The 23,025-nt window shown below is 59.6% G+C and overlaps 2 protein-coding genes across 5 annotated transcripts in view; both read left to right on the forward strand.

Annotated features, from left to right (window-relative positions):
- Positions 1-11,387, forward strand: part of STRN4 (striatin 4) — a 26,731-nt gene extending 15,344 nt beyond the window's left edge. For 2 of the 4 annotated variants that reach the window (XM_042968105.1, XM_015539013.2), the window contains exons 7-18: positions 2,650-2,809; positions 3,360-3,494; positions 3,836-3,951; positions 5,499-5,674; positions 5,753-5,800; positions 6,112-6,233; positions 7,423-7,593; positions 7,752-7,892; positions 8,334-8,432; positions 8,545-8,631; positions 9,948-10,183; positions 10,415-11,387. In XM_042968105.1, the coding sequence (XP_042824039.1) occupies positions 2,650-2,809; positions 3,360-3,494; positions 3,836-3,951; positions 5,499-5,674; positions 5,753-5,800; positions 6,112-6,233; positions 7,423-7,593; positions 7,752-7,892; positions 8,334-8,432; positions 8,545-8,631; positions 9,948-10,117 (1,425 nt within the window). In that variant the 3' untranslated portion in view covers positions 10,118-10,183; positions 10,415-11,387. The remainder of the gene's footprint in view (positions 1-2,649; positions 2,810-3,359; positions 3,495-3,835; positions 3,952-5,498; positions 5,675-5,752; positions 5,801-6,111; positions 6,234-7,422; positions 7,594-7,751; positions 7,893-8,333; positions 8,433-8,544; positions 8,632-9,947; positions 10,184-10,414) is intronic. The other 2 variants (XM_042968106.1, XM_042968107.1) reach the window with 2 other exon arrangements.
- Positions 11,388-14,032: 2,645 nt separating this feature from the next.
- Positions 14,033-23,025, forward strand: part of PRKD2 (protein kinase D2) — a 35,971-nt gene continuing 26,978 nt past the window's right edge. Inside the window, 3 exon segments of the mRNA XM_042968821.1 lie at positions 14,033-14,925; positions 17,032-17,170; positions 21,837-21,968. Of these exon segments, the coding sequence (XP_042824755.1) occupies positions 14,686-14,925; positions 17,032-17,170; positions 21,837-21,968 (511 nt within the window). The 5' untranslated portion in view covers positions 14,033-14,685.

Consider the following 23,025-nt stretch of genomic DNA (forward strand, 5'->3'; position numbering starts at 1 on the left):
AGGCCAGAGTCCAGATCTCAGCTTGGCTTCAAGATAATGGCCCTCGCCCCATTTGACCCCTGCGCCTCGACTGCCAGAGCCACCGTGTTCCTGCCGTTTCAGTGGCACCGTCCCCAGGCATGACGTGGGCTCATGTCACCTGTCCAGTAAAAAAAACCTTGCTTTGGGCCTGTGCGGACCTAGCTCTGCTCTAGCAGCGGCGACATGGAGAGAGAGGTCCGGTCCCTGGCATGGGGAGCCGGCAGCCGGCGGGGGCTGGTAAGCAGTCCTGTGCCAAGGGACGTGCTGCCATGCGGGCTGCACGAAGGGGGCCTGTGTGGGGCCTTCCCATCAGAGCCCTTCTCTGCCTCCTTCAGCCTCACCTTAGCGCCCCTCCTCCGCCGCCCCTCCACGCCACCTTCTCTGACCTCTCACCGGCCCTTCCTCCCCTTCCCTCGGCAGGGTCGGAGCCATCTGGACCCGGACCGCTCTGGGTGCTCCCTGTCTGGTGTCCCCACGTCTGTGTGGGACCACGTCTGTCCTTGCCACAGCTCTGTCTCCAGGGTCCCCGGTGCGGCCCAGCATAGGGTCCCGCCTAGCGTAGGCGCTTGGGGAACGCACAGAGCCAGGACGCTGGCGCTGGGTTCCAGGAGAATCAGGATGTGTCCGAGGCTGGGGCCTCTGATCCTGTTCGTGGTCTCTCCCGTGCCTCTTGGGATTTTCACTCCTTTTTCAGCTCTTACCTCATCCTCCTCTGGGAGGCCTGCCCGCTCCTCTCTGCTCCTCCCAGCAGAGATCATCGCTGACTTACACTCCCTCAGGCTTTTGTGTCTGTCCCCGCACTTGTCCCGCGGGCCCTGCGGGGGAGGCTCATCAGACAGGGGTCTCGCGCCTCCCCGGGCCCGCTCTCTCACCCGGGAGACCTTTAGTGACCAGACTGTTCTTCCAAAGACCTCTAAGGCTCCCGCAGTGGCCACTGGCCTGGCTGTGTGCCTTCGGGCATGTGATCCTCTTTGTCTTAGCGGCAGTTTCAGGGGCTCACCGTCTCTGTCTGGGTTGTTGAGGATTTCTTTAACGTGAATTCGTGCCTGTGGAGTCCTTGGCTACGCTGGGGCTGGCCGCACACGGAACGGCACGGGACACCTCTGTCGTGGGCCCTGGAGAACGCCTGTTTACGCTTCATGCTTCTGCAGAGCCCTGGCCCCACCAGGGCCTCTCTGGGCACGCCGGCCAATCCTTGAGGGAAGGAGGAGGAGGTCGCCGCGTCCCGTCCCTCTGGTCCCCCCACACGGGCCAGTGGCTGGCGCCTCACGGACGCCTGAGCGATTTTGACTCCACGGACGCATAGCCCGCTGTGCCGGCTTGGAGTGCTGGGCCTGCGTGGGGGCGGGGGGAGGGGGGTCAGCCACACCCTCCAGGAGCCTGCGGTCTGACTGAGGCTGGCCTTGTGAGTGCCCGGACTTGGTGCAGTCCGGGGACACTTGGGAGGGAGAAGATTCCCCGAAAGGGGCGGTGTTGGAGGCCGGTGGTCGCCAGAGTCCCGGTGCCGGGCCGGGGTGTGCTCTGACACCAGCGCCTAGAGCAGAAGTCAGAGAGAGACCCGAACTGTTGCTGAAAATCCTGGAACCCCCCTGTGTCGTCTCAGGCAGCCGTGGGGGTGGCGCGCACACAGCCCCCGGACGGCACTTTGTGTACGACGTGGTGACGCGGGCGCCGCAGGAGGGTAACGGATCGGGTGCGGGTGTCCCTGTGGAAGGCCGGGCCGCGTGGGGAAACGCGGGCGCCGTGCTGCTCCGAAGCCCCACGTCTGGGATGGGGTCCGAGCTTGCGGAGGGAGGAACACGAGAGGGTTTGGTCGTGACCCTGCGGAAGACCTCGCCTGCCTGGCCTCCTGCTCCTCCGGGCGGGGGGACGGTGCTGTGCGCTCTCGGTCCGAGGTGGCGCGCGCTACGGAGCCTCAGCCCACCCAGCAAGATGGAAGGGAGACGCGGAGGACCCTCGGTGATCTTCCGGTCCAGAGCCGCCTCAGCGTCTCGAGAACGGCTTGGACCGGGGACCTGGGATGCGGGGCTTCGCTGTTCAGCCTCGGTTTCCTCGTCTGTAGTATGGGAATAAGCACAGCGATGCCAACTCTTCACAAGGTTGTGAAGTCACACGGGTGAAGCTCGCTTGGTGCGCTGAAGAACGCGTAGAGGCTGGCACGGAGTTCGATAAGCGTTTGCCACCGTCACCCCCGCGCGTCCGTGCCACCCGAATCGTGCATCTCCGCACGCTCGCTTACACACGTAGGCACACACGTCTCTCCCCTCTGCCCTGCGGCGGCCTTTGCTGTCTGCGTCTCCCCACCCCCTCCATACAGGCTTGCGGAAGGGGAGGGTGGGGCCTGTGAGGGGATCACAGGCGGGGGCAGGGGTGGGGTGGCCGGGAGGCGAAGAGACTTCCGAGCTGTGGGGCCGTCTCGGCCCCTGAAGGCTGCCAGCAGGGGGAGCGCTGCCACCAAAGCGCGTCCCGGCCCCTGGGAAGGGCACGAAGGGAGGGAGGTGGAGCTGGTGTCCGGTGTGGGACACTTCCGGGCAGGGCCAGGTGGTTCCTGGAGGCGCGGCGGGCCTGGGCTTGGGCTCGCGCCGCGGGCGGGAGCCTCCTGACCCGTCTGGTTTCCTCCATGCCCAGCTGCCCTCCAAGGCCCTGGTGCCTGAAATGGAGGACGAGGACGAGGAGGATGACTCTGAAGATGCCATCAACGAGTTCGATTTCTTGGGCTCGGGAGAGGATGGGGAGGGCTCTCCGGACCCTCGACGATGTGCCGCAGAGGGGACCCACCACGAGTTGGGTAAGCTGAGGGTTTTCTGGCCAGCCGTCCTCACCAGGCGAAGTAGGGGCACACGCGGCCGCCCACAGCTGCTTCCTGCCCCAGGGTCTCCACCGGACGGATACGCTTCCTGAGAGGAGGGTGGCCGAGGAGAGCAGGAGCCCCACACCGTGGCGGCCGGGCCCTCACCCCTTCCCTGGAAAATCCCTGTGGGGACGCAGGCGGGCCCAGCTCTTCCCGGAACGGGGCCTCTGGCCCTCCGCGCAAGCGTCTAGTTCTTGGACCTCGGGGAGGGAACAGGACGAGGACCTGGCAGGCAGAGGCAGGCAGGGCAGGGCTGCATTCTCCTGTTCTGTGACCCCGAGCCACGGGGCCCTCGGCCGTCACACAGGATGGCCGGGGACTGAGTTTCCCGCAAGGCTGGCACCACAGAGCATCCTAGCTCAGTGCTCCTCTGCCTGACCCCACTCCCGCTTCGAGCCCTGGTGCTCCCTGGTCAGGACTTTCCGGCTACCTCACGTTGGCAGGAGAGGCCTCCGGTGGCTAAGGTGAACCGGAACACGGGCTCCAGCCCCGTGCTTTGTCCCTGCAGAAAGCCGGCGGGTCAAACTCCAGGGAATTTTGGCCGACCTTCGGGATGTGGATGGGCTGCCCCCTAAAGTGACGGGTCCCCCTCCTGGCACACCCCAGCCCCGGCCACACGAAGGTAAGCGGCCCCTCCCCCCCGGCCCAGTCCCCTGGGGCTCATAGCAGAGGGGGGCTGCAGAGCTAAGCCCAGGGCTTCTGTGTCCTCAGGGTCGAAGCCTGGCCTCTAGTCTGCAGCCTCCCTGTCCCAAAAGTTTGTCTGTCTGTCTGTCTCCCTCTTTTTTTGTCTGTCCTGCCCTGTGTGTCTGTCTGTCTCTCCCTGTCTCTTTCTTTCCAGCTGTGATTCTTGATCTCGTCCTCTCCCTGTCTCTTTCTGACTCCTTATCTCCCCCTCTGCCTCTTTCTGTCTTTCTTTCTCTCTCCCTGCCCCTCTCCGCCCCTTCCCTCCCCTCCCCCTACCAGGTTCCTTTGGCTTCTCCTCAGACGTTTTCATCATGGACACTATCGGGGGCGGGGAGGTGAGCCTGGGGGACTTGGCGGATCTCACCGTCACCAACGACAACGACCTCAGCTGTGATGTAAGTTCTTGGGGTGCCCTACCCCCCACGAGCCCTCATTGGGCATCCCGCACTGTGCCCACTCTTGCTGAGCTCTGACCCGGTGCCTGGCCTGCGCTGGGTCCCTTAGCGGGAGGACGCTGTGAGGTCATTCAGCAGCTCACCTGTTGTACAGAGGGGTGCGGACATGTACTCGGCACGGGGCTTGACAGGGTCGCCGAGGCACAGGGTCTGGAAGACACCATGGCCCCTGCCATCTCCTGTAGGCAGTGCTCCCTCCCACCCCTGGCCTACGTGCCCCTCACACCCAGGCCCCGGGTGGGCCGGCGGCAGGGCAGGACGGCATCAGAAGGGGAAGGGCACTCTGGGTTGGCACAGCGTGGGGAAGCGGACTTGTGCAGGAGATAGGAATTGAGCTGAACTTGGCAGCCAGAAACCAAAAAACCAGGCGTGGATGGGGCCTTGTAGGCAGGCGGGCCGGGGTGACAGGGAGGCCTTTAGGGCCGGTGTTCTGAGCCCCAGATCCACAGATGGGCCTCTGGCCCTCTGGTCTCTGCATCGGCTGCACGTGCACATTTCCCCCAGGAACGTTCACCACAGCTTTTAGCAGGATCTCGAGCGGTTGGTTCCCCAGCAGGGTTGTGGGCCCTGCTGTGAGATGCCAGGAAGGGGGGCCAAAGTAGAGGCTTCGAGCAGGCGTGTGTGCCTGTGAGGGGTAACCACACAGCGGCGGAGCCTCTGGCCCTAAAGAACGAGGGCATTGGTGACAGCTGCAGTGGGGACCTTTGGGGATAGAGCCCAGACCGAGGGCTTTATCAGCTGTGGAGCCCGTGTTGGGGCAGGACATGGCATCTTGCCTGACAGTCTGCTCATCCTCCTTCCCGACGGGCTGCCCCTGGGTCCCCCGCGCGGAGAGTGACACCACCATCCACCAGGGCACCTGCAGGGTCTCTGGGACTCCCCCAGCGACCTATTGATTCTGCTCCCCAGTCTCTCCCTTCTGTGCATACCTGTCCCCATTTCCGCTCCCCAGCATGTGGTCTCTGTGCCCTCTCTTTGCCTGAGAGGCTTCTCTCAGGGCCCCTTGGCCCCTGCAGCCACTCGTATGTTCCTACATCCGATCCGTGTCATTTCCCTGCTCTAAACCCTTCCATGGCTCCCTGTTTCACTTAGGATGCGATACGGGTTCCTAGAAGTGGCTCCAGCCCCAGCTCCTGCCACTCTCTCCCTTGCTTTCTACAACCCAGGCCTCCCCTCAGGCTCTAGATCTGGCCTGCAGCCTCAGGGACTTTGTTCATGCAGTGTCCTCCCTCAGTCCCCTCCCCTGATCTGGTTAAGTCCTGCTCTCTTGACACCTTAGGAAAGCCACACCGACCCCCACAGAGGCGGTCAGGCTGCTCGGGTACTCAGAGTTCAGGGACCTGGCACCGCGGGGCAAACTGACTTGACTGCTTTCCCGCAGCCCCCGCTGTGGGTCTGGGTGGGGAAGGGACCGGTCCTTGGCCTCCTGGATGTCAGTCCGTGTCTGCGGGACCGTGGGGACGCTGAGGCACCTCCCCCTACCCCAGCTCTCTGACAGCAAAGATGCCTTTAAGAAGACGTGGAACCCCAAATTCACCCTGCGCTCACACTACGACGGCGTGCGCTCCCTGGCTTTCCACCACAGCCAGGCCGCCCTGCTCACCGCCTCTGAGGACGGCACGCTCAAGCTCTGGAACCTGCAGAAAGCCGTCACGGCCAAGAAGTGAGGGCGGCAACCCCGGGTTGGGGGGAGCGGAGGGGAGGGGCTCTCGGTGACATCCGGCTCCTCTGCCTCCCCCAGGAACGCCGCGCTGGATGTGGAGCCTATCCACGCCTTCCGGGCTCACAGGTGGGGAAGCGCCCCCACAGGCGGGTCTGGCCCCGGCCCTCTGCACGCACACCCCCTTGCTCCCGGTGCTCTGCAGACACGGCGCTCCCACGGCCGGTTCTGGGCGCAGCCTTCGGAGGAGGAGATGGGTGTGGGGAGCTAGGGGCAGGCCGGTCCGGGGGCACCACCGGCGCCCCGGAGCCCCGGAGGCCGGATTCCTTTTGGCCGTCCTCGAAAAATCTAGCAGAGGACCTCAAGATCCCACGGAGGGGGCCGGAGGAGGGCTGAGGCTGAGCTTCTCATTTCTCCTTCGCCACTTTTGTACCTTTCAGGGGCCCTGTGTTGGCAGTAGCCATGGGCAGCAACAGCGAGTACTGCTACAGCGGCGGGGCCGACGCCCGCATCCACAGCTGGAAGATTCCGGACCTCAACGTGGACCCCTATGACGGCTACGGTGAGGACGGCTCCCTCCTCTGGCTCCCACCCCCCCTTGTCCACCGGGGCCTCTTCGTTCCCTCAGTGCCCACCCGTGCCTAGCAATGCAGCGCCCGGGGGGCGGCGGGGGGCGCACCGTGTGCCCCCAGCCCGGGTGAGCCTGGAGCCTCGTGTTCAGTCTGTGACGGGGGTCAGATGGGCCGAGGCAGGAAGGCGGTGGCGTTGGGGGGCCGCTTCCTAGAGGAGCTGGCAGGTGAGCGGACTCGGAATCCACACCGGGGCCGGGGACCGGCCCACGCGGGGGCTTGGTAGGCCCTGCCGGTGTCTTCCTGTGGCCGAGTGCAGGCAGTCGGTGAGGAGAAGTGGAGCGGGTGACAGGGGACAAGTTAGTTGGGCCGGGCTGTAGGAAGTCTGCACTTGATCCTTGGCACCCCTTTAAGAGTTAAGTGGAAAAGTGACCGCACTGCTATTTATTGTACGTCCCCCTTCTTGTGGTGCCTCTTCCGATAACTTTCTTGGTCACACGCGTGGCTCTTTACTGCATTGTGGTGGTAGAGTTTAGAGGTCTGTGTCTTCCCAAGAACAGTCCCACCCTGTAAAAGGTCAAGGGTCAGTCCCAGGTAGTTTGTGCTCTGGGCCATGCGAGCTGCCACGCGTTGGGGGTCAGCAGGGCCTGACCGGAGCACGCCGTGTGGACTTGAGTGACGGGGGAGGCAGAGGTGGGAAGGATCAGAGGGCTTTAGAGAGACTGGGCAGGGCTTGTGCCCTGGGGGCGAGGAGCCAAGGCAGGCAGAGTGGGGCACGACCCGAGTCCCAAGCTGGAGAGGGTCTTGGGGCCACAGAGCCACCATTGTTCCTTCACCAAGGAGGACCAATGCTCCTTCACCATTGTTCCCCTTCACCAAGTCCTAAAACTTGTGTATTGAGCGCTCATTCTGTGCCGGGCACAATGGTGGGCCCTGTGGGCGTGGCAAGGGAATCCCTGCCCTCTGGAGCTTCTGTTCCGAGCTAGTGGTCAGAGTGTGTGCGGCCGCTGCGGCGGGTTCCAGCGGTGACAGCGCCGAGGGCAGGAGGAGTCTGGGTAGAGCTGGGTGAATGGGCGGCTAAGCCGGGCAGCCTGGCTCTCAGCAGGGGTCGGTGCCCTGGAGCTGTCTGGGGTGGGGCCGCTGGCCCTGACCTAGCTTGTTTCCTCCCTCCGCTGGGTCTAGACCCGAGTGTGCTGAGCCACGTGCTGGAGGGCCACGGGGACGCTGTATGGGGCCTAGCCTTCAGCCCCACCTCCCAGCGCCTGGCCTCCTGCTCTGCTGACGGCACCATCCGCATCTGGGACCCGAGCAGCAGCAGCCCAACCTGCCTCTGTACCTTCCTCACAGCCAGCGGTGAGTCGGGGGAGCAGGGCTGGGCGCGGGGTGGGCGTGGGAACACGTCACAGAGGAACATGACTCCCCACGAGGGGCCCAGGCTTCCCAAGTCCCGTCCCGCAGCCCCAGGGCAGGACCAGGTCTGTTAAGCAGCCCTCCCTTCCCTGTGCCCTCAGATCATGGGATCCCCACCTCAGTGGCCTTCACCAGCACCGAGCCCGCCCACATCGTGGCCTCCTTCCGCTCTGGCGACACGGTCTTGTACGATCTGGAGGCTGGCAGTGCCCTCCTCTCGTTGGAGTCCCGGGGGAACAGTGGTAAGGGGGGCCTCAGGGACAGGGGCTGGTATCTGAATGCCTCCAGGGCCCCGGTTCCTCCTGTGGCTCTGCTGAGCCGGTGTCTCATCAGCAGAAGATGTCTCCCCTACCCCCTCGTGGGCTCTGGGTAGGAAGGAGATAAGGTCCCAGCAGCTGCCTGGCTCTCGGGAGGGCTGAGGGGACAGAGATCATCAGGAACTTGCCCGTCAGGCCTCTTGGCAGAATGCATGGCCCTTATGGGTGGCTCGTACCCGTCCTGTGGCACCCCAGGCATCTTACGGACGAAGCACTGTGGCCCGGGGAAGGGAGAGGCCTGGGAGCCCAGGCCCCCGGCCAGCTGAGCAGACAGCAGGGCCGTGGAGCCGTGGTTCTCTTCCTCTGGTCTTTGTCCTGGTCTCCCTGATTTCCCCGACATCCTTCCCTCTCCTCCTCTCCTTCCAGGCCCAACCCAAATCAACCAGGTGGTGAGTCACCCAAACCAGCCCCTCACCATCACCGCCCACGACGACAGAGGCATCCGCTTCCTGGACAGCCGGACAGGTGAGGCCCAGCCTTCCTGGTCCCCGCTCACTCGTGCTCACGGTGTCCCGTCGGGCCCTTGACCTTCCCCGCCAAGGGAAAGTAACCTGCCGCCCACCCTCTCTCCTCTCAGGGAAATCCGTGCACTCTATGGTTGCCCACCTGGACGCGGTCACCTGCCTAGCCGTGGACCCCAATGGCGTGTTCCTGATGTCGGGAAGTAAGTGGGGACTCTCCTGGCTCCTAAGGAGCAAGGGTGTGTGGGACCGAAGAGGAAGAGACGCGGGCACTGGTCACGAGGGCGTATTCTGGGGCCCCCTCCCGCAGCGGGGCAGGGGCAGGGAGCCTCCCGGCAGAGACCGCGCACGCTCAGCCCACTGGAAGCTTTTGCGTGCGTCTTCCCGCTTCATCCAGATCACGCTGTCGGCAGGGTATGTTATACCCGTCGTGCAGATGCGGAAACGGGCTCGTGGAGGTTCCGTGATTTGGTCGAGCGTGGTGGGTTGGCTGCAGGAACAAGTCCGAGTGTGTCTGGCTCTCAGTCCCCACAGGATTGTTAGCATTTGGAGCCACGCGCTCCGTGGATAAGGGCACTGGGGCCCGGCCACCACGGGGCCGTGCCTCAGAAGGATGAGGTGCGACGTGGGCAGACGGGGAAGGGAGGTGACGCGTGTGCCGGGCCATCAGGAGTGCCATGGGCGAGGGGTCTCCTTCCGCTCACCTCTGCTCCCCACTGTCAGAGTATGTGGGAGGTTGCAAGCGAGCACACACAGGGCGTGGGAGAGCACGTGGACGGGCCTGGTCCCATTGTGGCTGGGTCTTTGCCTGGTGACGGTAGCAGCTGTGCCTGCAGGTGCCGGTAGAGGGGGTGGTCAGGGAGGTCAAGCCCAGGGCAGAGAGGATTTGGGACAGGGCCCAGGTCCTCCGTATATAAGGGACACATCGAGCCAGCCTCCGCCACAGCCAGCCTGGTCCTTCGGACGCATAAGTCGGGCCGTCTCTGAAGGGGGCTCTTGCCCCAGGGCCCGGCCCTGTCCGCTCCACCCTCTCTGGCCTCCTCTCCATGCTCCTGCTCAGGCTGCTGCAGCCGTACCCGCCTCCTGCCCGTCCTCAGAACCTTCCCCTGGCCACCCCTGCTGTTCCTCCTCATACCCCCGTGGCCCTTCTGTCATCACGGTGACCAGCTTGTGCCGGTGCTGCTGTCCGCCTGGCATTGCTCCTCCTGTTTTCTCATTTACCGGGGGCCACGTTGGAAGGTCAACAGCACTGGGTGGGCAGCTTTGCCCAGGACGTTCACCGTGTCCCCGGGGCCTGGTACGCAGGTGCCCGGTGAGCACTTGGTAACTAATGGGTGGACGGCCAGCTGGGATAAAAGCATTCTCCTTTGGGCTGGGCATCAGGAGGCGGCCGGCAGAGGTGGGGGACGAGAGGATGGAGACCCCCCCCCCCATTGTTGAGGCTCCTCCAGTGGGGGAGGTTCGGGGAAGCCGGGGTACCTGCTGGGGGACAGTGCTCTCTGGTCCCACACCTGCGCAGGCCATGACTGCTCCCTGCGTCTGTGGAGCCTGGACAACAAAACATGCGTGCAGGAGATCACGGCCCACCGCAAGAAGCACGAGGAGGCCATCCATGCCGTCGCGTGCCACCCCAGCAAGGCCCTCATCGCCAGCGCAGGCGCCGACGCCCTGGCCAAGGTCTTCGTATGATGCCCACCTGGCCCCGCCCCGGCCTCCACCTCGGCTGGGGAGCGGGGCCAGGCAGGTGGGACTGAGGTGAGAGGCCAGACAGGAGGGAGGCTTGGTCTGGGAGGGCTTCTAGAAACCCTCTGCGTCCTCACCCCTGACAGGAGGGACCTCAGATGTATCCCTTTGCCTGGCACTTCGGGAGGGGGCCACGTTCCCAAGGTGGAAAGCCCTGGGCGTCGAGAGAGGGGACGGAGGCGGCCCGACCGCTCGTACCCGGGGTGTCATGCTCCAGTCCCCCCTCCCTTCTGTCTCCCTCAGGCGACTCCCAGCCTCAGCGGAGGCCCGGAGGCCCGGCCTCTTCCCGCCTGCCTTGGAACCTGGTGGTGCTAATGCCCCTTTCCCTGGGAGGCCATCCCCCACAGCCTCCCCTTCCCCAAGCATCCAGCCTGGGGGGCAGCCTCCTTCAGGACTTCCCCTCCCGGACGTCCTCGAGGAGTTTCCTCTCTGCACCCGGACACCCAGTCCTGGTATCTGAACTGCTTTCTTGGGTGCAGCACAGCCAGGGCTGGGTGTCCTTGGGGATCAGCTTTTCCAAGACGCCAGAAGGTGCCAGGTTCTCTCTTTGAACCCCGATACCCCCCTCCTTCTTCCCAGACCTGGGTGGTAGCTGTGCCGGGAAGAGCCCCAGGCGCCCCCGCTCTGGGTCCCCTGGGAAGCCATGGCACCAGCTGGACCACCTGGTCCTCCTCAGCGGGGAGCGCCCGGCCTGGTCCACTCCAGAAGCTAGCCCCAGTCCACCACCCTCTCCTCCAGTTCCCTCAACACAGCTTTCCAGACACTACCCAGCGCCTCCAGGGCCAGTAACTGCCTGGGGATCAGGTGATGCCCTCGGGGGAGGCGCCCACCCCTCTCCCCTCCCTCCCCCAGCACTCTTCCAAGGGCAACCCCCCAGCCCCCACGGGGTCACCCATGGGGAGAGATGGCCTTCTCTCACCCCTCCCTGGGGCATGGAGGCTGGAGGGGGTCCCCCTGGTCCCCCACAACTCCCTGTATATCTGTATAAATAAATGGGATTTTAATGGAGCCCCGCCCCCACCCATGTTGTTATCACTGTGTGATAGTCTGTGTCTCCTCTCCTGGCCCTCCACTCTCTTCCTCTATTTATTTCACTCTTTTTTTGGGTTCCACCCTGAGCCCTCGGGCCCCCTTCAAGGTTCCTGTTTATAAGCCCCGTCCCCTCTGCCCCGGACTTGGATGTGAAACTTGTCTCAATAAACCCTTTGGAGTAAGATGGGTGGCGGTGCTGACTGTTGAGGGGGCTCAGGGGACCGGGGACTTCAGGAGAGGGGTAATGGGTTCTGCCTGGGCTGGGTGGAGCTCAGGGAGGGGATGATGGGTTGGGGTTTTGTGGTAGGGTGGGGGGGGGGGGTGCCAGAGAGGGGCCCAGGGTTTGGGCGGGTTGTGGGTGGAGGGCCGGAAATGGGGGCACAGGACCGAATCTCCCCGGGCCCCTCCTTTCTGTTCCTGAGCACACTCCTTCCCCAGGGGCCTCAGCAGCAGCCTGGGGGCAGAGCCCTGAGAAACATGACATGATGTGACAGCTTGAGACTCCCCCTCCCCACCCCCAGCCCCCATGTGTGATGGGTGGTAGGAGGCCAGAGGGCTCATCCTGAGTACTTAACTCCCCACCTCGCCTGTCCTCCCCACGTGGGCCTGGGCTTACTAGAGCCTCAGCCACCATGGAGGGTGAAGGGAGAGCTCCCGCCATGCGGGGAGGAGCCCTGAGGAGTCCCTTCCCCTCACCAAGGTGGTCAGACCCAAGTGGTCGGTTACGCACCCAGTGGGAACCAGATGCCACGCCAAGTTCCTCACGTGCTATTTCACTGGGTCCTCACGACACCCTCCAAAAGTGGGATCGTTAGACCAAGTTACAGAAAACGGGGTGCGGGCGGGGGGCTGCTCAGGGCCTCCAGAAGGCCATCAGAATTTGTACCCAGTCCTGTGGGACTCCCTCTGCACACCCCTGGCCCTCGGCACGGTCTGTACAACGCGCCCAACGCTAACGCCCACCCCCTGGGTGGTCAAGGGCTGTGCCCCAGTGCCCACAGTAGGACCTGGCTCCTGTCGGGGCCCTGGGAACGCTTGAAGAAGGATGCAGGTTGGCAGATGGCCATCAGGTGACACTGACAGGAGCCTAACTGTGAGCTCCACGTGGCCTTGTTCACCCCTCATCCCTCTGGGCTCTGAGCAGCTTCCCCAGGTGGTGGTTTGGGTTTTCACTCCAGCCTCAGACTTCCTTCCTTCCCCAGCCCCAGCCGGCCCAGCCCCCGGATGTGGTGGCAGTCGCTACTGTACCGACGACCTCAGCTGCCCCTGGCAGCCCTTCACCAGGAAGGGGGGCCCGTCTCGAGGCCCCCAGCCCCAGCCAGCCCTGCTGGTCTGGAACGCAGGCGGGCAGGTGGCCCATCTCTACTGGGATGTCTTGGAGCTCAAAGCCAGGCCTTGAACCTTCAGTGAAGGGGATGGGGGCGGTAGCAGCTTCAGTGGTGATCTCGGACGAGTCTTAATGCCCCATGGGGGGTTCTGTTTCCTGAACGTAAACTAATGGCAGCCACTCTTCTTCTTAGCTGGGGAAGAGAAATCGAGTCTGAATCGCTCCTAAATAGGCTGGAGGAACTGTTTTAGGACAAGCTTGGCACATAGTAGGCCAGCATTCAATGCTTCCCGAGACGACTGACTGAATGAACATACTCTACTTAACCCCTGAGTGCTCGAGATGCCTACCCCTTTATTTGTGCAAATTACAGTGATGGCCACCACCTACTGAACCTCAGCTGTGTGCCAGGGCCATCATACAACCTCATTAATCCCCACAAAGACCCTCTGGGGTCAGTCCTATCACTGTCCCACCTAACAGATGGAGAAACAGGCCCAGAGAGGGGAAGCCACTCACCTAAAGGCACACAGACACATGCACAGTTCCCCCAGGAGAACAAACTGTTCTCCCTCTATGAGGTGGGGGTGGGGGTGTTGTCTTCCCAGGTTGCTATGGCCCTTTCAGGCAACCCCCCCCCCCCCCCCCCCGCAACTCCCGGTCTGTGGCTCTCCACTCCTGAGGGCTGGGGCGGAGTGGCGAGCTGATTAAAGGAAACTACATCCCTTCTCTGTCGCCCCTGGGTCTGACTCTCCCTGCACAGATAATCCAGCTCCAGCCCCTCCAGGTTTCTCCATGCACCTTGCCAAGATTGCCAGAGACAGACATGAGTCAGGGTCCTTCTGCCCATCTGGAGACCTCTGCCTTCCCACTTGTGTAGCGGGCTTGTGGTGGGGGGGGGGTGTCTCTACAGCACACCCTCTCCTGGGCGGGGTGGGGTAGGGGTGGGGAGGACGACGATCTGAGAAGAGGCGGACCGAGTTCAGAGATCCCGGAGCGGGCTGGACCTGACACCAGTTTCCCACCCTTTCCCCTGCGGTGGGCGCCGGATGCCGGCCAGGCTAGACGGGCCCCCTTCCTTAAAGGGCCAGGCGCCTCCTCAGCCCGGGCCCCCGCGACCTGTGGCGGGGATGAGGGTGGCTCGCCCCTCCTCTCCAACTCTGGGAATAGTTAACTTTCTAGACTCGGGTGTGTTGGGGGGTAGGAATCGGTCCCGGATCTCTGCCCTGCCCTGCATCTCGCACCCCAGACTCCCGGACAGGGGCAGGAGGGGCAGGTGACGCCCCCACTCGGAGGTGCGGGGCCCGCCCTCTCCTTCCGCCCCCGGCCCCTCGACAGGCTCCGCCCATCTCGACGTCACCGAGGCCCGCGCGGATTGGCCGACTGCGCCATCGCTCCGGACACTTCCTCCTGGGCCGCAGCCGCGGAGTTAAACTTTGGAGGGGGAAAAAGAGCCACCGGCGCCCGGCGCCGGGCGACCCTCCCTTGCCCCCCCCCCGCCCCCTCCACCGCCGCTGGGAACGCCCCCTTCTCCACGGCCCCCGACCGAACTTTTCTCCAACTTCTGAGACCCGTGAGATTCCCTCCTTAGTACCCCGGCCCTCAGGATCCCTTTGCCCATCCCTGGGCCCGTCGGATCCCTGGGATCCACTCGATCCCCGACTCAGAGACTCCTGTCCTCCACCCCCAGGGTCTGGTGAATCCCCTCGGGCCCCCTTCTTAATTGGATCCTCTTCTTAGAGCCATTGGATTCTGCGATCCTACTCCCCCCCACCCCCTCCGCCCGCTCTCTTCTCAAGCCTTTCTCTCCCCAAGGGGCCTCTGGATCCTGGGCTCTCCTGATCCCTGAGATCCCGACCTGCTAGGTTTTCTTGATTTCTTAGAATCTCTCAATCTCTGGGTGCCTCAAACCATTAGATCTCTCCTTTATGATTCCCGGGCGTCTGATCCACTGGATCACCCTTCTCTAATTTCCCAGGGTCCCGCCATCCTCGAGTGCCCTCAACCTGCTAGGTTTCTTTTCTCGTAGCCCCGGGATCCCCGCACTCCCGCTACCAGCTTACGAGCTCCCTTGGATCCAGTGACCCGGGGTCCCCGGACTCCTTCAGCCGGATCCCGGGTGGGCGCCGGGCGGCCGGTCCCGGGCCTCTCCCCTATGGCCGCCCCCCCCTCCCATCTCGCCGGGCTCCCAGGCTCTCCCGGGCCTGGGTCTCCTCCGCCCCCCGGCGGCTTGGAGTTGCAGTCGCCGCCACCGCAGCTGGCCCAGATCCCAGCTCCGAGCTCCGGGGTCTCCTTCCACATCCAGATCGGGCTGACCCGCGAGTTTGTGCTGCTGCCCACCGCCTCCGAGCTGGCCCACGTGAAGCAGCTGGCTTGCTCCGTCGTGGACCAGAAGGTGAGGGTGCAGCGTTTCTCATCCACCTTGGGGAGAGGTCTGCAGGGGGCGGGGCGCTGCCAGAGGTGGCCTGGAGCCCGGCATAGGGGAGGGAGAAGAAGGACGATTGAACCTTGGGCGACTGGGAGGTGGGGGTGGGGCATTTAGCCCCCAGTTGCCTCCTCACCCCACTCTCCTTTTGAGGGAGGCCAGGGCAGGGGTGGGGTGCTCCAAAGGTCTCCCCAAGTTGCGTGTCCCTGTATGTTGTTGTTTTCTGCAGCCAGCAGGGAGGAAGGGAGAGGCCAGCTGGGTGTAGAGTGGGAAGGAAGGGGCCGGTGGGGTGAGCAGATGGGGGACCTCCGCATTCAAGCCCATCCCCGACCTCCCATTTGGTGGAAACAGTAGAAATCCAAGCCGCACTGGCTGTGGCTATCGGGTGACACGTGTGGGTGTGGGCTCTTGCACTAGCTGCTGTGGGGTAAGTGAGGTCTCAGAGCCCAATCGCTGCCCTCCCCCAGGCCTGAGATGTGTGTGGTGGGGCCAGCACCTCTTTGGAAGCCCCAGAAGCTCTGGGGACTCTGTCCCCACTCCTCAGGTCTGATACTGGCCTATTAAAACAGGCCTTCCCCAACCCCAGCCTTACCTCGGTGAGAAGCTGGGGATCACGGGCCGAGAGGGAATCAGGTGGCACTCAATGCGTGAATTCTAGAACGTCAAAAGTTAGGATAGTGGGATTCTCTGTTGTTGGAGTTCGAGACTGTAAAAATGTTAGAATATTAGATTCCTGGGCTGCTGGAATCCTAGACTGTGAACATGTTAGACTTTGGGAATGCTGGGTTGTTGCAATCCTAATGGTAAAATATTCAAACACTAGAATCCTCGTGTATTAGATTCCTAGAACATGAAAATACCAGACCGTGCTACTCTGGGGTGGTGAAATCCTCAAACATAGAATATGTTCGAACCTGAGATAGATGTATATAATACTATCATGTGAGCATGTTGGGATCCCAAAATGTCCACGTTCCAGAATCTTCTCAGACCCCTGATAATGAATTCTTTGGGCTTCCGAGAAACCTCAGGAACTGAGCCAACTCCCCCATTTTACAGACAAGGCAACTGACACCTAGAGAAAGCCCCCTCTCCCCCCCCGCCCCCCCCCCCCCACCTACCCGACCAAGCAGCCAGGGCCTAGGCCCTGTCACCTGAACCCTCTCCCAGCAGACAAGAACACATGGGGCTTCCTTCACCCTCCCCCCAATCCCCAAACCCAGAGGCCTAGTTTTCACACCCAACTCAGCGGCTCTGTGAGAAAACTGGGTGGGGGTGGGATAGGTTGGAGGACAGATTGCCCCCTGGGGGTGATTTGTCGGGGGGGGGGGGGGGCGCTCACATCTTCTGCCTACTCCCTCAGGCCTCACCCCCGTTTTGTTGTGCCTTCTCTGTCCAGGTGTGGCACGTCCCTTCCCTTCTTTCCAGCTGCCCCACCTGGGCTGTTTCACTTTCTGTTCTACCAGGTTTCATTTCCTGTCCCCCACCCCCCACCCCAGCAACCAACCAGCCCAAGCTAGGGACTGGGACACCTGGGTCCTTTGGGCGTTGGGTGGGGGGGGCACCCTCCCTACCTCCAGCTCCCTTGAGCCCTAGCCTTCCTGCCGCCACCCCCGCACCCCCCAGATGTCCTAAATCCCCTTCTTCCAGCTGGCCCCACCCTAGTGCTGGGCTTGGAGCCAGGTAACAGGGACAATAGATCCAGGAAGGAAGCTGGGGAGGCGGGGAGAGTAAAGGAGCGGGTGTTCGCTTAGCCCCTCACCGCACACACCCACCCGCCCCCCTGGAAAATTCTAGATGCCCACCCTCCCAGAGCCACTCTCCCTCCCACCCTAGTTTCTCTGTCCGGCCACCAAACTCTGTCAGCGGTGCTGTCTCCCAGCACACCTGGGGCCCTGGCACCCCGCCCGCCTGAGCTTCGAGCTGCATCGGGGAGGGAGCAGGCAGGAAGCTAGGGCTGCGGGGTCTCTGTTTCCGGGGGAAGCAGCCGGCCCTGCCCTGGGAGCGTTCCAGACCGCCGCTGAAGGCAGCTCGGGGAGCCTTTCTCGGTCACCGCCTCCCTCTCCCGCCCCTCAGTTCCCCGAGTGTGGCTTCTACGGCCTTTACGACAAGATCCTTCTCTTCAAACATGACCCCACGTCGGCCAACCTCTTGCAGCTGGTGCGCTCAGTTGGAGACATCCAGGAGGGCGACCTGGTGGAGGTGGTGCTGTCGGGTGAGCGGTGGAGGCCCCCCTATGGGCGCAGCCTGTAGCTGGGGGTGGGGACGGGGCGCAGTGTGTGTGTGTGTGTGTGTGTGTGTGTGTAGAGGGGGGAACGGATAGAGGTGAGACGGGACATCTGGAGGAGGGAAAGGGAGAGGTGGGCCCAGAAACCTGCTTCTTAAAGTCGGGGGCCAGTGGTTCCAAGCCCTGGTTGCAAATTAGAGTCCCCTCTGGAGCTTTTACAAACCACGGCCTGGGAAGGAGTAAATATATTGTGCGGCCTGGGAAGGAGTAAATATATTGTGCGGGTACCCCAGCAACATCAGTGAATCTCGCACTTCCTAATGCCGAAAGCTGAAAGACGCTAGACATCAGACTACGTATGTTATCATTTCCTCAAGGAAGCACCGAGACGGATGCGATCGCTATATGGTGTTAGGAGGGAGGAACGTGGGTGCCTCCGGAGAAGATAGAGTGTGGGCCAGGAGGGAGATTTCTGGGGACTGTTTCCAACTTCCATTATTTATCAAGATGTTGGTGACGGGGTGTGTGCAGTCTGACCATTCACTGAGCCGCGCACTTGAGATGTGTCCTTGTCTATCCATGCCTCCCCCCCCCCCCCCCCGTGAAATGCTAAATGGAATCAGACTCTGCGGGGTTAGATGTAGTGTGGGCACCTGTATTTTCAGCCGGAACTTAGCTACCCACTAGCCGTTCGCATTAAAAAACGAATTTTTTTAATGTTTATTTATTTTTGAGAGAGACAGAGCATGAGCGGAGAGGGGCAGGGAGAGAGGGAGACACAGAATCCGAAGTAGGCTCGGGGCTCCCGACGCGGGGCTCGAACTCACGAACCTTGAGATCGTGACCTGTGCCGAAGTCATACCCTTAACCCACTGAGCCACCCAGGCGCCCCATCCTGAGTCCATTTCTTACTACCTCCTCTAGTCCATGAGGCCGTCACCTCCTGCCCAGACTGTTGGAGTAGCTCATAAGTCAGATCATGACACTTGGCTGCTCAGAATCCTCCCATGGCTCCCCATTACCCTTGGAATAAAATGTGTACTCTCCTAAAATGGTCTTAAGGGTGTCCATGATCTGGCCCCTGCCAATTTCCCAAATTCATCTGTTACACTGTCCTCACTTTTCTTTGATCTGGCGGAGCTGGTCTGTTCTCTGTCCCTTGAGCAAGCCAAGCTGTCCCCCGTCTCTGGGTCTGTGCACTTGTCCCCTGTGCCTCCCTCCCTGCCCTGTCTTCTCACAGCTACCTCCTTCTTGTTATTTGGATCTGAGCTTAAGTGCCATTTCTTCCAGTGTCTGAAATTCCCTTGTTTATTTGTGTGTGCATGTTTTTTGCCTGTCTCCCCGAAAAATGTCAGCTCCCCGAGAGTGGGGTGTAAATCTGTCTTGTTCATAGCTTTACCCGGAGTATGTAAACGGTGCTTGGCACACAGAAGAGAGTCCCCTTTCTGTCACACAATAACAAGGAAAATAGCTCAATATTAGACTGAATTTCGGGAGTGGGGCAGGGGTAGGAAAGAGAATGAGAGTTAGTTTAAAAATGAACCTTTAGGGGCGCCTGGGTGGGTCGGTCGGTTAAGCATCCGACTTTGGCTCAGGTCATGATCTCTCAGTTCATGAGTTCAAGCCCCGTGTTGGGCTCTGTGCTGACAGCTCGGAGCCTGGAGCCTGCTTCGGATTCTGTGTCTCCCTCTCTCTCTGCCTTCTGCATTCCTCCCTCACTTGCACTCTGTCTCTGTCTCTCAAAAATAAACATTAAAAAAATTAAAAAATAATACATAAATAAAAAATAAAAATGAAACTTTAAAAATAAAAGCTAATGGGGTGCCTGGGTGGCTCAGTTGGGTAAACACCCGACTTCAGCTCAGGCCATGATCTCAAAGTTCGTGAGTTCGAGCCCCACGTCGGGCTCCATGCTGACGGTACAGAGCCTGCTTGGGATTCTCTCTCTCCCTCTCCCTCCCTCTCTCTCTCTCTCTCCCCGCCCCCATGCCCCTTCCCCTCACTTGCTCCCTCTCTCTCTCTCAAAATAAATTAATAAACTTAAAACAAATCATTCTAAAATAAAATGATTTATTCTAACCATTCTAACCGTTCTTGAGCAACTTTCTATGTGGTCTGTTTAAAGAGCACTGTTTAAAATTTTTTTTTAATTTAAAAAACTTAAGGGGCCCCTGGGTGGCTCAGTCAGTTAAGCGTCCAACTCTTGATCTCAGCTCAGGTCTTAATCTCAGGGTTGTGAGTTCAAGCCCCTACTTAAAAAAAAAGAAAAAATTTTGTTAACGTAAAAAAAAAAAAAAATACGGTGTGCTTGACTGACTCAGTCAGTAAAACATGTGACTCTTGATCTCAGGGTTGTGGGTTCGAGCCCCACATTGGGTGTAGAGATTACTTGAAAACAAAATCTTAAATAATAATAATAAAAGAACAGTGTTTTCAATGCTTTCCATATATTAATTTAGCCCTTAAGAAAGAATTTATAAACAGGGCACCTGGGTGGCTCAGTGGGTTAAGTGTAAAACTCTTGATTTTGCCTTAGGTCATGATCTCACGGTTTTGTGAGTTTGAGCCCCAGGATGGGCTCTGGGCCGACTCTGCAGAGCCTCCTTGGGATTCTCCCTCTCCCTCTCCTCCCAGCTCACGCTCTCTCTCTCTCTCTCTCTCTCTCTCTCTCTGTCTCTCTCTCTGTCTCTCTCAAAAGAAATAAATAAACAAAAAATTATTTAAAAATGAATCTATAGAGAATACTATTATGATACTGGGCATGTTCTTTCCTAGACACCTGCGTGGTTCCTACCCTTGCCTCCTTTTTGCCCTAATGACACCTTCTGAAGGAGGCCTTCCTCAATCACCTGTTTAACATTGTAACACTTACACCTTCCCTATCTCCCTTCCCTGCTTAATTTTTCTCCTAAGCCCTTATTGACTTCTGGCCTGCTGTATGTGTGTGTGTATGTGTGTGTGTGTGTGTGTGTGTGTGTGTGTGTGTGTATACATATATATATATAGAAAGAGAGAGAGAGTAGTTGTAACTTATTTCTGGGATATAGATATTGTATAAACATATATACATAATTTGCTATATATATATATATATATATATACACACATATATATGTATATGTGTGTATATGTGTGTGTGTGTGTGTGTGTGTGTGTGTGTGTGTGTGTGTATTTATATGTAATTTTATGCTAGGGAAAACCAGAGCCCGCAACTCATGTTGGTTCTCAATAAATATTTGTCCCGTTATTGAGATAGGAAACAATTGCTTGACAGTTTGTTTTTTTTAATTATTTGAGCATAGTTGGCACAAGCTGTATACTTTATTAGTTACACAGTTCAGCGAGGAAGTAAGCACAGTGCTAAAAGCTTGAACTTTGGAGCTGCACTGGCCTGCGTTCGATTTCAAGTTCCACAGTTTGCAAGCTGTGTGACCTTGGGCAGGTTGTTTGACCTCTCTGTGCTGCCATCTTCTCATCTGGAAAATGGGGACAATGGCAGGATGTATCTCCAGGGCTCTTGAGACAACTGAATTCATTCTTTTATTTTATTTTTTAAGTTTGTTTATTTATTTGATAGAGAGGGAGAGAGTACCAGCAGGAGAGGGCAGAGAGAGAGGGAGAGAGAATCCCAAGCAGGCTCCCCACTGTCAGCACAGAGCCCTAGGCACGACGCGGTGAGATCATGACCTGAGCCAAAGTCAAGAGTCTCAACCGACCGAGCCCCCCCAGGTGCCCCTGAATTTGTTAGTATTTTAAAATACTTGGCGCAGTGCCTGGCACAAGGTAACTGCTAGATTGGGTGATTGTTAAATAGGAATATTTATATTTTCTTTATTTTGGGGGTCTGCCCCCGCTTACTAGAGGCTAGGAAGGGAGTTTGTTTTGTTCTATGTGGTGTCCCTAGCACCTAGGACAATACTCGGTGAATGTTTGTTGGATTTCCATTTTAAAGTTTATTTATTTATTTTAATTTATTTTGAGAGAGAGAGAGCAAGCGGGGAAGGGGCAGAGAGAGAGAGGGAGACAGCATCCCAAACAGGCCTGGGGGCTCTCAGCCCAGAGTCCCAGTGCGGGGCTCTAACTCACGAACTGTGATATCGCGACCTGACCGGAAATCGAAGAGTCCGAAGCTTAAACAACTGAGCCACCTGGGCGCTCCTGTTGGATTTCCCTTTTAAAGATGAGGACATTGAGATACATAGGTATTTGTTTTTTCTCTTGAGGCTCGAGCTCTATCCTAGACCAAGTAGATCGCAGACTCTGAGGATGAGACTTAGGCATCTGTACTTTTAAATTTGATTTAAAAATGTTTAACTGTGAAATATTCGTAACATAAATTTACTGTGTTAACCATTTGTGCGTCTCCTGTTCAGTAGTGTTAGTTACATTCACGCTTCCCTGCAACAGTCTCCAGGAGTGTTTTCATCTTGCAAAACTGAATCTCTGTATCCGCTCAACGCCTCCCCAGTCCCTGGCATAGGTGTGTGCCCCGGTGGTGAAACTGGGATTTGAACCCAGGTAGAGTGTAGTATGCGAGTAAATGAATGAAGGCAGGCAAGATGAAGCCTTGCAGCCGGGAGGACTGTGAGAAACCCAGGACCCTACAGCCTCCGCTGCCCCGGCTCAATCTTCCGCCTCCCCCTGCTGCCTGCAGCTTCGGCCACCTTCGAGGACTTCCAGATCCGCCCCCACGCCCTCACCGTTCACTCCTACCGAGCGCCTGCCTTCTGCGATCACTGCGGGGAGATGCTCTTCGGCCTTGTGCGCCAGGGCCTCAAGTGTGATGGTGAGGGGAGAGGGGCTGGAGGCGGGGCCAAGGGGTAGGGGGCGGGCAGGAGGGTGGGGCTGGGGTGGGGTTCAGGTGTAGGAGGCGGGGCTCGGGGGGCAGAGGCAAGGGCCGGGAGGCACCGCATGGGGGAGGAACAGGAGGTGGGGTGGGAGGCGGGGCTTGGGCGAGGGGCGGGGTCTGAGGTGGGGCTCAGCTCCGGAGGAGGAGCCTGAGAGGTGGAGCTCCGAGGGAGAGGTAAAAGGGGGAGGAGCGTGGGAGAGGAAAAGGGGAACGGGCGCGGGGGGGGGGGGGGGGGAGGGGAAGAAGGCGGAGCCTGCAACTGGGATCGACCAGAGAAACCGCCAGTAGGAGGTACATATTAAGGGATATTTGGAAGGAATTCCTGTAAGGGAATTGTAAGCCCCTGTCAGGGGGAGGCTGGCTAAGCAACTCTGAAATCCATAGGGCAGCCGGTCAGGAAGGGCAGGCAGAAGCTGCAACTGCTGTTCACTGGCAGAATTTCTTCATCTGAGAGATCTCACTTCTGCTTTTCAAACCTTTCTACGGAGGGAAACGGGCCCACCCAGCCTAACTAGGACACTCTCCCTCACTTCAAGTCATCCGACTGCCGACTTGATTCACATCCACCAAACACCTTTACCAGGAGTCCCTACATTCATGTCGGAATTACCGAGGATGCTAACCTAGCCAATTTGACACAGGCACCTGACCATCAGAGTCCAGTCCTTATTGACTTGGCGCCTCAGTGGGCCAGGGCTGTCATAACCAAATACCACAGGCCGACTGGCTTAAACAACACGTATTTATAACTCAGAGTTCCAGAGGCGGGGAAGTTTAAGATCAAGCTTCGGACAGGGTTTGGTGCCTGGTGAGGACCTTTTCCTGGCTTGCAGATGGCTGCTATCTTGCCGTGTGCTCACAACTTCTGAAAGGTCTTCCTTTTATAAAAGACCCCAATTGCCTCGGATCAGGGCCCCACCTTTATGGCCTCATTTAATGTTAGTTATCTCCTTAAAGGCCCATCTCCAAATACAGTCACATTGCGGGTTAGGGC

The sequence above is a fragment of the Panthera tigris genome, chromosome E2 (assembly GCF_018350195.1).
Source record: "Panthera tigris isolate Pti1 chromosome E2, P.tigris_Pti1_mat1.1, whole genome shotgun sequence".
Classification (NCBI taxonomy): Eukaryota; Metazoa; Chordata; class Mammalia; order Carnivora; family Felidae; genus Panthera; species Panthera tigris.